The sequence below is a fragment of the Ctenopharyngodon idella genome, chromosome 6 (assembly GCF_019924925.1).
Source record: "Ctenopharyngodon idella isolate HZGC_01 chromosome 6, HZGC01, whole genome shotgun sequence".
NCBI lineage: Eukaryota > Metazoa > Chordata > Actinopteri > Cypriniformes > Xenocyprididae > Ctenopharyngodon > Ctenopharyngodon idella.
Genome location: NC_067225.1, coordinates 12,117,715 through 12,130,308, shown reverse-complemented (window position 1 = coordinate 12,130,308; position 12,594 = coordinate 12,117,715). Strand labels below are relative to the sequence as shown.

The following is a 12,594-nucleotide window of genomic DNA, read 5'->3' as shown; positions in this document are numbered from 1 at the left end:
ATACAATAATAAATAATCAAATGACTGGTGTTGTACTGCTGTGACTTCACCCTTGCAGGCTCACAGCCTGGTCTCATTGTTAATACGTAGGTATTAATACGTAACTTTCAAAGACACAAAACGTACATTTTTGTACGTTTAGAGAGGTGCTAAAACGTACAATATCGACGTAATTATGGCACTAAAACGTTAAAATGCTTACGTTTTTACAGCGAAAAAACGTAAAATATTTACGAATCTTTCATGTCATAAAGATATATGTATAATTTCCCTTTTATCGTTTTGTAGATAAATGTAAGATCCCTAAACCCCATCCCGAACCTAAACCTACCCATTTTATACAGAATGTTAAAAGAATAAAACATAAAGAACAGAAATGTGTAGGAAAATGACAATTTTAGTGAAAATACGATATTTTGAGCCACTAATCCTACACCTACCCATAACCATTTCTTTAAACTAAATACTGTTATAAATAAAAGAATGACAGACAAACAAGCGTAATCACAATAATTTATTTTTTGCGAAAATGTCAAAAGTGGTACCAAAAGTAGTTGTGTGATGATGAGTTCCAGTCACAGTCTTCTCTGGCGGTAATAGTTTTTTATAGAGTACAGAGCAGAATTTAATTTACTAATCCATGAAAATATGATAAATCCGGCTTCTCTCCATGAAGGCGCGCACTCATTTCAAATGTCAATCCACTGAAACACGGCATGTCGCAATCTGTGACGAAGCAGGTGAGAACCAATGAGCGTTTGATATCAGTGCCGTAAACCATGTCGTAACGCTTCTCGAGGGTGGCGCTACTTTCAAATTTGAATCATAACGAGCGCGAGCTTTGACTGTGACGGTCGCTGTTGCTGAGAATGAAGATCGATGGATGAAGGGCTGAATTTGGATCTGTTCCTTACAAACATATGGATTCTAAAGATTTGGAGTACAGCGAACAAATAAAATGGATGTGATTTGTGAATTTATGTTGTGCTTTGGTGTATCTTATGGTTGTATTGTCAGTCGCTGCATAGGAGAAAACGCCTTCTGTGTCGCACAGCAAACAAACTAAATATTACAAAATGGTTAAAGAATTACAGTTATTTTATTTATAAGGTTTCAAATTGTAGTCTTGTTTAACATTATGTAGCACAAGTCACGAACAGAAATGTTATTTCATATTAAGTAGATGAGTAAACTGCTTTCAATAAATTCGACTAAAAACATTGTTAAATCATTAAAGCCACGATATTTAATATTAATACATGGGAATTCATATACATTCACACTTTACGTTACATGATTTACGTTTTTTTGCTGTTAATACGTAAGTATTTTTACGTTTTAGTGCTATAAATACGTCAATGTTGTACGTTTTTGTGTGTATGAAAACGTAAGTAAATGTACGTGTGGTAGAACCACAATTTACGTGAAAATACATACGTTTTCTCATGAGATCACGTTGCCACGTTGCAACAAGAGTTTGAGGGTGGACATTTTGAGCTGACATGTAGTCCTTAGTTAACAACACTTAAACAAGTCAAGTCAGCACTTAAAAATCAGTCTTACACTTTACTAAAAGTTGCTTTTAGCTTCTTTATGAAAGTCTCCTGCTCTTAGAAAAGTCCTATTTTTTACTAAGAAATTTTTGACGCTTAAGTCAAAGCTTCAGATTATTCTTAAGGGATTAGTTCACTTTCAAATGAAAATTAGCCCAAGCTTTACTCACCCTCAAGCCTAGGTGTATATGACTTTCTTCTTTCTGATGAACACAATCAGAGTTATATTAATGAATATCCTGACACATTTGATTGTTCAGGTTTTGAGATTGTTCTGAATGTGTTTCTGTTCATTGTTTGACTTCCAAGCTGGTTTTCTTGTTCTGTTAATTAGTTCTGTCATTTGCCTGTTTGTTTCCATGGTTTCTGATTTGATTAGTGTTTGAGTTCAGGTGTGTCCTCTGTCTATTTAAGCCTTGTGTTTCAGTCTGTTCTTTGTCAATTCTCTGTTGCGTATACCTGGTTGTTCTGTTTCTGTTTCTTAGCCAAGTCAAGTCACCTTTATTTATATAGTGCTTTTAACATTGCAGACTGTGTCAAAGCAGCTTTACAGTGATAACTGGTATATAATTTTGGCTGCACAGCAGCTCTTAAAGAAAATGGTGTCATTATCCATCTTAAGTAAATTCAGTATAGATTGATTTAATTTATCTATATCAGCACTGGAGTAAACAGTGATGTCATCATCCAGCTCAGTTCAGTTCGCATACAATGGTGTCAATGCAGGCAGATCAAAACATTGCTGAATATCAAATGTCAAGTGAAGAGTGTTTTATTTAAAGTTATTATAAATAAATCTTATACTGCTGCACTTAGATCCTGCTGCAACCTTGTGTGATACCAAGCTTTATAATGGCAGTAAACAGGGGTATGAGCTGAAGAAAGTCTCCATCCATATCCATCCATCATAAATGTACTCCACACGGCTCCGGGGGGTTATTAAAAGCTTTCTGAAGCAAAACGATGCATTTGTGTAAAAAAATAAATAAATCCATATTTAACAAGTTATGAAGTAAAATATCTAGCTTCTACTAGACAGCCTTCCGTATTTAACGTACGAAGAAAGAATAAAACTCTTGCAGTTCAAAAATCTTACGCTACATCCTACGCCTTCCCTATTCAACTTACTGAAAAAGTGTAACTGACTCGGCACCAGTTTACACTTTCTTCGTAACTTGAATACATACACTGAAAAGGAAAAGTGTGTACGTCTGCTCAGACCCTGACGTGGCGCTAAGCAAACGTCCACGTCAAAGACCATTTTTATAAATATGATTTATAAATATGATGATTTTTTATAAATATGATGATAAATATGATTTAAGTGTACGCACACTCTAAGATCAAATCTGTGCATACGCACGCTTTATAAATGAGGCCCCTGGAGATTCTGTATGAAGGAATGGTCTCTGGCTCTTGTCAGGCATTCTCCAAACTCATCAGGCATTATAGAAGAAGACTCAGAGCTGTTATCTTGGGAAAAGGAGGATGCAATAATTGGGTGCCAATAATTGCGGCCAATGTGAACTAGAGAAAAACAAAGCCCCACTTGCTCATATTAAACAAGGGTGCCAATACTTCTGGAGTTGACTGTAGGTTGAAAAAAAAAATGACTCTGTGACTGTGTAGTGGAATAGTATAGTGAATAATAGTAAATGCATTTACCCCTGTAATACTCTCTTAAATACACATTTTAGACAAACATTAACAATAAAAAAAATTATAAAACCATTTTAATTGGGCTGTCAACTGACTAAAACATAAACAACTAATCAATTATTTATTTATTCATTTATTGTAGTTTAGTTACATTGTTACATTTATTCATTTTTTAAGGAAAGTAAACAAAATAGAGTATGTGTAAAAGTTGTATTTACCATTTTGTGAGGATGGAAGTTACAATTTACAGTCAAATTATATTAACGAGATAACATTAAACATGTTTATTTATACTATACGTGTTAACTAATTTGAGTATATCAATCATGTTTAATCAAGAACTTATAGAAATAGAGTATTTATTAGTAAAGTATAAAATTGTATGCATAGTTTAACTGTATGTGTTACTGTTTACACAGAAGTAAATAATTCACAAATATGCTTTTAGAAACAATAGTAAGATATAAATATACAAGTAGTGCACTCTTTTTAATTTGCCCGAGCTGTGAAACAGGCCACCATCATTTAATGTTGTAACTGCTTCATGACACATGCAGGCGTTACCAGTGCGTCCATTTTCTCATCCTCATCGATAAGATGCTGAATATAACATGAAGTACCCACTAAAAGATGACCAGTGGTCTGCATACTGAACAGAGTCCATCTTAGGGCTTCCCTTTTAACAGAGAAAAAAACAAGAAGAGTTAAACATGAGCCTTTCGTGTTTACTTTCTTAGCTCTTTATACATTAATGTAAATGACCTTTTTAAAAGATAATTTCTTTTAAAAAGATACTAATCTATTGTTTAAATCATTTATTATTGACTGCACTTCAATAATAATTTTTGTCATATAGAAAATTTCAGAAGCCATTAATTATTTGTCTTGTTTTCTCAGCATTTTGAAATAACAAGAAGTGAAATAGTCACATTTAAATTATAAATAAATATAGAATATATTATGTTTATCTAAGAATACACATCATTTAAAAAATATATATATTTTACTTTATTTCTATCTGTTGCACCAAAAGACAATATTTTATATGTAAAGCAGCCGAACGAGTAGGTACTGTATAAATCTCTACAGTGGCACATAAAGCCTGGTTACTGACAAATCATCTCGGGTTGCATATGCAACATGGTTCCCTGAGAAGGTGAATGAGACGCTGCGTCTTGGTGTTGATGCTATGGTGAATGCCATCAGCAAGACCGGCGTCCGAAGCACGTGTAAACAAAAGCCAATAATAATTGGCAGATGGCAGTCCATGACGTCACATGCGGAGTATAAAAGGGAGCCTGAGTTACACATCATCAACTCTCTTGAAGGAGATGTGCAGGCAAGCCAGAAGCATGGCAATGAGACACAGCGTCTTGTTCCTCCCTGACTTCTCAGGGAACTGGGTTGCATTCGCAACCTGAGACGTTCCCTTTCGAAGTGGAACTTTGACAATGAGTCTTGGTGTTGAAGTGGTAATACCAACTACACCATGCTGAAGGAATGCCTGCCCTACTAAGCTGTGAATATGCACAAACATAGCGGGCATGGCACCAAATGACTCTATGAAATTCAACTGGAGTTCATCAAGTCCAAGAGGTGCATCCTATGTGACTTGCAAAAAGCTATATAGTGGCCATACTCCATAAGCCAATATTCCCAGGCTCTAGGGAAAAATCCCCAAGCTTCTATGCTCCATAACAAGGGAAATCCCAGCTAGAACAGCCTTACCTCCCTCCCTAGCAGGACAGGCCTCATCCCAAAGAGCAGAGCTATGCCTCGCCAGCTGAATGCACTCACTCCTTTGGCAAGGCGGGAGCCTTCAAAGAGGATGCAGCACCAGAGGAGAGACAGCTCACAACAAGCTCTTCAACTGGGGAGTTCAAGCATATCGCTGCTCACACAGCCTCTCCACACGTGAACAGTTTGGCTACTTGGGAGAGACTATACGAGCTGAATACAAATTCCTCCATTATTTCCACATCTCAGTTTGGAGAACTATTAATAACATCTGTCTCAACTGTCTCTGCATCTAATTCCAGTCAGAATTTAGTCGGGTAGATCATTCAAGGATTAAAACTGTATACAATGCAAAAAACAATATAAAAAACAGTAATAATACATTCAATGTCTTGGGGATATGCATGTTCATTCATAGAAAGGTTTGTCTATGAATTAATGGAAAGAAGTCCTTTTTATGGGCCTTACAAGACTGTTTCAATAGGGAATGCGACTGAGAGTGAACTCTCCCTAAATTCCTTTTTGGTCTTAAAACCGTCTTATCTTGCTGGTCTGTCTTTGTTGCCATGGTAACCAGAGGCCTGTTCTGCCTTTTGGGGGTTGTTCACAAACACCCTGGCACAGTTTTGTTGTTGGATGAGGGGTCTGTTGGATTATTCATTGATCGGTCTAGCCGCTACATCTTATTCCTTCCAGTTTGAAGAAAGCAGACAGAAAATAAAGGTTGTAATCATAAAAAAATGAAGTTTATAAATTATTCACTTAGTTTGGTTAAATTTGTTTTAAGTTACATTTAATTAAATCGCCCAAGTTTGTGTGCCATCTTTGGCAGTTTTAACCACTATGTCGCAGTCATGAATATAATATTTATTGATCTCAAGAAAGCTTTTTTGTTGTTAATATCGTAAGAAAATTAGACTTGTCTTGATAACTTATTTTTCCTGTGATTTTGAGAAAACAAGACAAAAAGAAATAAAAAAAAATGGCCTGTGTTGACATACATACTTTAATTGTTAAATTGTTACATTATTTCTTTCTCTACCTATCTCAAACTACAGAGCTTCTAATGACACACATGGAACCGCGTGCACACACAAACTTACCTTAGCATCCTTTTTGCCTTATAGCACTGCAAATCATATGAAACAGAGTACATTCCATATAAGGTTGCCTGTATATTTAAGCAGCCAATAAAATCCTGTGGATGGTTTTTGTAAAGATCAAATGTCACTTTGGCTACATCCTTCCTTGGCTGTTTCCAGCCGCATCCAGGATCACTCTTGGTCATATGTCTCTGTGTAGTAATAATAAGGAGACAAAAACAAGATTTCACTTAAATGTGGTATCAGGTATTTCAGCCAGAAACTCAAACTTTTGAAAGAAGGACAGATGGGGAAAGGGGGGATGTGTGCAGGAAGAACATGAAACAATAATGAAGAATTCAATCAAAAGTGTAATTTCCTGTTATATTCTCCAATGGCAGTTACTTATTTCTTTTAATAATAATAAATGTTTAATTTATATAGTGCCTTTCCAGAGCTTAACAACACTTTACAATGGTAATACAAAAATACAATGCCCGGCCAAAAAAAAAAAAAAAAAAAAGTCGCTGTCTGGATTTAAATAGGCAAATGCTTAAAAGTCTATGATTGGAACATTATTGCAGTGATTATATGTTTGGCAACAGTTCTTCTAACACTAATTGATGGTGTGTGTAGTTTTTCATTTCTTAAACAAACATGGCCATATTCCAGGACAACAATGTCAAGATTCATCTGGCTCAAATTGTGAAAGAATGGTTGGGAGGGAGCATGAATAATCATTTTCATAAAGGAATTGGCACCCGACTTTAAATTCATCAGTAGTCTTTGGGATGTGCTGGAGTAGACTTTACAGAGTGCTTGACTCTTGCATTGTCAGTAGAAAAATCTTGGCCAAAAATTGATTCACCTCTTGATGGAAATATCAGGTGCATCAATTTTTGGTCAAGATCTTGTATTGTCAATGCAAGAGTCAACTGGCAGCCCAAAAGTAGTCAAATGTTAGTGTAATCTATTACCTATGCACATCATAAACCTGTGTTTTAGGTGAGTACCGGATTTGTTGTTGTTTTAAAAAGTAGGTATCTTCAATATGCTGCCTCCTAAGAAACCTCATTTTGGTCAAATTATAAGGAACCATCGAATGCACCCTTTATTGGGTAGGTGATTCCTATGGTGACCGGGAGGGGGACATGTTCGGTTCACTTAGTTATGTCGTGGCCATGACATATTAACTTGTGGGAATGTGATAATATGTAGAGGCCACAAGATATTAATTTATGGGAACGGACAACATGTCGTGGCCACAAGAACGATTTGTCGATGTAACGACATCCTTATGTCGTGGCCGTACTATTTGAAGTTGTGGCCTCAAGATCCTATGTTGAGGGAACGGTATATTTTTCTCTTAATGATAATAACACAATTCATTTGAATGCTGTCTATAGGTGTGTGGACATCCGCAAACCCTCCTGATGACAAAAACTCGGACGCGGAGATATCATTAAAGTTCAATAATTTAATGTACAACGTAATTTAAGAATTAGTCTGATTTGAAGGGGAACCAGAAGGCCAAGACCTGACTGGACAAAAGGAGGAGCTGGGGATGGAGGATGGTCATTAGCTCCTGAGCAACATGATAAGCTGCTGATAGACCTTATGCATGCTTTTCATATGATTTTCATTTTCTGATCTGGTGTAGAATCACAAAAATAATTCCCAAAATAGCATAAACAGTTTAATCCATATCTTCTCTGAAATTCAACATGAAAGCAGAGTCTCTTAATAGGGGCTTTCGCACCAGAGGAACCTTTTCATAGTCCCTAGAACCACTGCGGAAGTACCTGGATTTTGCCATGTTCACACCACAGGAACTAGGAACGATTTTAGTTCTAGGATCTCCTTTTGGGGGGACTAAATTAGCTCCTACTTCAGAGTAGGGTCTAAACCAGCACTATAGGAACTATCAGTGACGTAAGTGTACGTTGATTGGACAAACGCAGCCGTGTAAACTTATTTACTTCACGAACATGGAAAACAGCGATAACAGCATTGTAAATGCCACACTTAAAGACGACGCTGTCGGCTGCTTCAGAGTTCCTATTCCCGGTGTGAATACAACCAGGAACATGGCCTGGGGAAGAAATTAGTTCTCAGGGAACTACTACTAGTGTCTATTTCCTATAACTGAGTTCTTAGAGCTATTCGGTGTGAAAGCCCCTAATCTGATAATGGAGAGCATGCACTGGTTGCCTAGAAACATAGAATAATCACATGACTGAGGTGCTCCCTATATGGAGCATTCCATATTGATCACTTGTAAGGTACTGACATACCGTGACCTTTAAAGAGGTTTCTTAGAAGACAGAAAGGGACAAGGCATCTAACTATTAGTTTGGAGCAGAGCCTATGTGTTAAATGTTTCTTCATTGTACTTCCTCGCAGTGATAATAAAAACATGACATGACTTAAGACATGCTTTGAGAAGGTGTCCCTTCTACTCCAGTCTTCACACTTACCCTTTGTACTTTCATCTGACCCGGAAGGTGTCTCTGAAAAAGAAAACAAGAATGTGACCTTTATGTGTGTTTGATACCTATGCTGTGGTCACTACTTTCACTTGTACACAGGTTCACACTTCAGATAATCAATCAAAAATCTTTGCCTTTAAACAAATCAGTTTGCTCTGGAACAATAATAGATTAATAAGACCAAATATTGCCCATTTGATTTACTCCAAATGAATTATACCTCATGTTTGACCACTATACATAAACAGCAAATTCCAGAAGAACTGGCCAAGATAAAGCTGTTCTCGGCGGGTACATGAGCACTGAGCGGCTGCCAACGGCCTGGAGCACACAGGGACTATATTTATTTGTAAATAGCAAATTTGAGGTATAAACGACTACATTCTTGATAAAGGTTTGGACTACAAATTTATATAGGTTTGGAACAACATAATGGGTAGTAAATGATGACTGAATTTTCATTTTTGGGTGAACTATCCTTTTGAGCCAGGTGCACACTGTGCGATTTATAATAGCCCTTTACGATTGTTGCTTGTCAGACTGTATGAACATGATCCTCATGTCACACTGTGGGACATCAGCTGTCATTAATGTCAGATTGTACGACGGTCAAGACACATTAAAAACGGACGTGTACATGAAAACTTGTCCAGAGTTTTACATCATCAACCCATACACGTTCAGTGACTGTGAGCTGCATTACACGCAGGACTGAAGTGGTGGCTAACAAAGAAATCTCTAGCGTTGATTTTGATCATGGCTTGTCTTGAAAAAGAAGTCAATTAATGACCGTTGCAATCAAAATTTTTCCTCCAACAAAATTCTGGCAGTGTCAGAAGATTTGGAGCACAGTCCTGAACTGTGACTTCTCCAACAATGATTGTCAAATTGACACACATCTTATCTCAAATAATCTCACCCTCGTGCCGTTCCACACCCGTAAGACCTTCGTTAATCTTACATGAGCGTGAGTAATAAATGACAGAATTTTCATTTTTGGGTGAACTATCCCTTTCATTTAAAATATTACAGTCAATATCAACAAATATGTCTTTGTGGTGTTAATCCAGAACCTCAGTTTAAAACACTGACCTGCTGTGGGGCCCACTTCTGTCCTTTCCCTAAGACCATGAGGACAGTGTTGTCCTTTAAGGTCTGAAAAAACTCCTCTGTATCCACTCCAGTTCCATCCTCATCCAACACCACAGCACTGACACAATTAATGTGAAAAACGTCCATCACCTAGAAGGGAAAAATCATACATTGAAAGAGCTTTGGAGCAACTGTGATGGAATTTCAAGCAGTGCTTCCGTTGTAGCGGTGCACTAACCACGTATCCAACATTTGAATGATCACATATACTCATTCACTTTGTGGTTTTCAAAGACTGAGGCAGCTAACAATACTGTAAAATGATTAAGGATAAGGCAAAAAAAAAAAAAAAAAAAGCTTTAAAATAGCTTTGTGCTTGAGAGGTAGCAAAGATGTAGGGGTCTCAGAATCAAGACATACAGCAAATCTGTTTTAATCAAGATTAATATGAATAAACTAAATAAGACTCAATGTTTATCCTGACGTAAATGTTGTCTTGTCATACTGCAAACCAGATCATGCAAACAAAATAGGCAAGCATACTTTTCTCATATGTCTTTAAGATCTTTATTCAAAGATAAAGGTTTCATAAAGGAACATAAATAGTTCTTTCTGATTCTTTTTGCTTCTCCGATCCTTTTCATTCCTGTCCTCACCTTGTTCCGTAGGTCTCTTAGGTCACCTGCCATGATGCCTTTCTTAATCGAGCGATCAGAGTCGGTGACCCGGAAGGGTCTGGCCTGCGGAGTCCAACGTGGTAAGAGCTGCTGAGTCATAGAACCACAGGCTGATATGCATCTGTTGACAGTGACACACACTTAGGCACAAAAATCTCATGCTTGAAATCTTGGCTCCCAATTTTACAAGAGCAAATATAAAGAAGCTTATTCTAATTATGGATTGATAGAACAAAAACGGCATATACAATGACAATCATAATGCAAACACAGTTACTTTGACAGGGAGGTTGAAAACACATCAAAAGATTTCTTGGCATTGTCCATTGGAATCAACTGTATAGCTCCAGTAACCTTCAAAAATACAGCAAACATAAGTAAATAAATACCAGTGAAATACATACAATAAATACATGCTTGTATGGTAACACTTTCTGTGAAGACCATGCTTATATTGAATTATAGCTCCATTTATACTTATTTATAAGCAAGTATTACTGTACTTATAAAGACTTAGTAAGACCTATACCACATTATAAGAACAGTTATTGTTACATTTATATTATTTTTATAATTACTTATAAGTCATGCATTTTCCTTTTCAATACATGTTCATAATTCATTATACACTGATTTATAAGTATTAATTAATCCGTCATATGGTTCCATGAATGTATTTATAAAGATGCAGCTTGCATTGCTATAATGTTATTATATTATAGTTACAATGACTTTTTATTCAGATTTATTTCTGTCAAATTAGTGAATATATTATTAATAGCCGTGTTGTGTTCTTATAAATACTTATTGTGAGTAATAATAGTTACTAATCTCTATAAATGCATCATTGTTGGCTTTAAGTAAAGTGAAAACATAAATCAAATGTTAAGAAATCACGAATATGTGCTCATTTTACATTTTAAGCTGCTTACTTGTAAATGTAACTAATGAACAACAATTCCTGTAATAAAAAAATAAATCATTAATACAAACAGTTGAAAAAAGTATCTTTTTTAATGTTACATACAGGCAAAACACTGCAACAATATTTTTAAAGTATAATTCCAAACTGCTATAAGCAATACCATGCAAATGGCTGAAGAGATATATATTTTAACAAATCAAAATTACCATTCATCACCTCTAATGCAAACTTTAGGCATTAAAGACATAATAACTAGTTGATACAGCAAACAAGTGTCTCTGGAACTATTTTATATTAGATTTTTATAAATCATTTATAAATCAATGTATAATGGCTTATGAGCATGCACATTGAAAAAGCAAATGCATGGCTTATAAGTAATTATAAAAAATAATGTAAATGTATCTATAACTGTTCTTATAATGCAGTATAGATCTTAATGAGTCTTTATAAATATGTTTATAGAATAGTAATACTTACTTATAAATAAGTATAAATATGGCTATAAATCATTAGAAACATGGTCTTCATAGAAAGTGTTACCGATAGATCTTATTAGCTTCTCTACTTCGCTAGCTATTGTAAAAAGTATTACTTGTATATCTAATATTTTACAAGAAATCATAATCATAATCACATAATACCTTACAGCAAGCTCTTTGGCTCCGTTTTGTGCTCTGGTATTGTTCCGGATTTACATTAAATCTGCGTGTCTGGTCTCTTTGTTGCCTTGGAGTATCATTGCAAAACTCATTTTTTCACCTTTGCTCCACAATGACAGCAAGAGTGTTTGGTCATGCTGTGTTGAGCAATAATGTCTAAGAGCCTCTCAGTTTCAGCTCACATCACATCACAACAAATTAAAGATATATTGAGATACATATACTGCATGTTCTGTTTTCAAAAGAACTTCACTTCACATCCACTAGTAAGGCCAATCATTTGAGACAGGGTGCCAGAAAAAAAGGCATTGTGCCTTACTGTTAAATGCACCCCATTTTAGATACAGCACACATAAAATACCAAAAATAAATAATAAAATGAATGAATAACATGGAAGAAGATGATTAGATGATAGGGATAGATGCCTTTCCGACCATGTATTTCTGGATGTGGTCGACATCATCTACCTCGGGTGGCCACTGTTTGGGCCGTGCTCAAGCTGAGGCAGTGTTCGTGGATGGCACATGCTCTCATTGCGTGAGTATGGCCATGGGGACGCTGTGGTACTTTTACAAAACGCAGAGAGTCTAAGGGCGATCTAAGGGTCTCAGTGGAAATGTTTCCAGTGTTTGAATCCCAACGGGCCTCCCATTCCTCAGCACGCTCGTTTCTTTGTGGATGAGTTCACCTTAGGGTGAATTTAGTTTCTAATTCAGG

The 12,594-nt window shown here is 36.1% G+C and overlaps 2 protein-coding genes across 5 annotated transcripts in view; one reads left to right on the top strand and one right to left on the bottom strand.

Annotated features, from left to right (window-relative positions):
- The window catches only part of obsl1a (obscurin like cytoskeletal adaptor 1a), a 48,539-nt gene that overhangs the window by 7,483 nt on the left and 28,462 nt on the right, over nucleotides 1-12,594 (top strand). The gene's annotated exons all lie outside the window — the stretch shown is intronic.
- On the bottom strand, nucleotides 3,330-12,003 carry cidec (cell death inducing DFFA like effector c). 4 transcript variants are annotated; one of them, XM_051896833.1, is made up of 8 exons: nucleotides 11,864-11,956; nucleotides 11,222-11,250; nucleotides 10,567-10,643; nucleotides 10,269-10,410; nucleotides 9,613-9,762; nucleotides 8,509-8,541; nucleotides 6,053-6,243; nucleotides 3,330-3,888 (listed from the first exon to the last, which is right to left on the bottom strand). In XM_051896833.1, exons 3-8 carry the CDS (start codon nucleotides 10,614-10,616, stop codon nucleotides 3,738-3,740), a joined length of 717 nt encoding a protein of 238 aa, XP_051752793.1. In that variant the 5' UTR covers nucleotides 10,617-10,643; nucleotides 11,222-11,250; nucleotides 11,864-11,956; the 3' UTR covers nucleotides 3,330-3,737. The 4 variants fall into 4 exon arrangements, with proteins under 4 accessions (XP_051752793.1, XP_051752792.1, XP_051752789.1 ...); XM_051896832.1 differs by having other exon boundaries at nucleotides 11,859-11,949; XM_051896829.1 differs by lacking the exon at nucleotides 11,222-11,250 and having other exon boundaries at nucleotides 11,859-12,003.

Bases quoted from the DNA above. Each gene is read 5' to 3' on its own strand.
- cidec (XM_051896829.1), bottom strand. From the start codon at position 10,616: ATGGACAATGCCAAGAAATCTTTTGATGTGTTTTCAACCTCCCTGTCA. The intron at 10,411-10,566 runs GTAACTGTGTTT...CACTGTCAACAG, and splicing joins TTTTCAACCTCCCTGTCAAA to ATGCATATCAGCCTGTGGTT. The intron at 6,244-8,508 runs GTAAGTGTGAAG...ATTACTACACAG, and splicing joins GTCAGATGAAAGTACAAAGG to AGACATATGACCAAGAGTGA.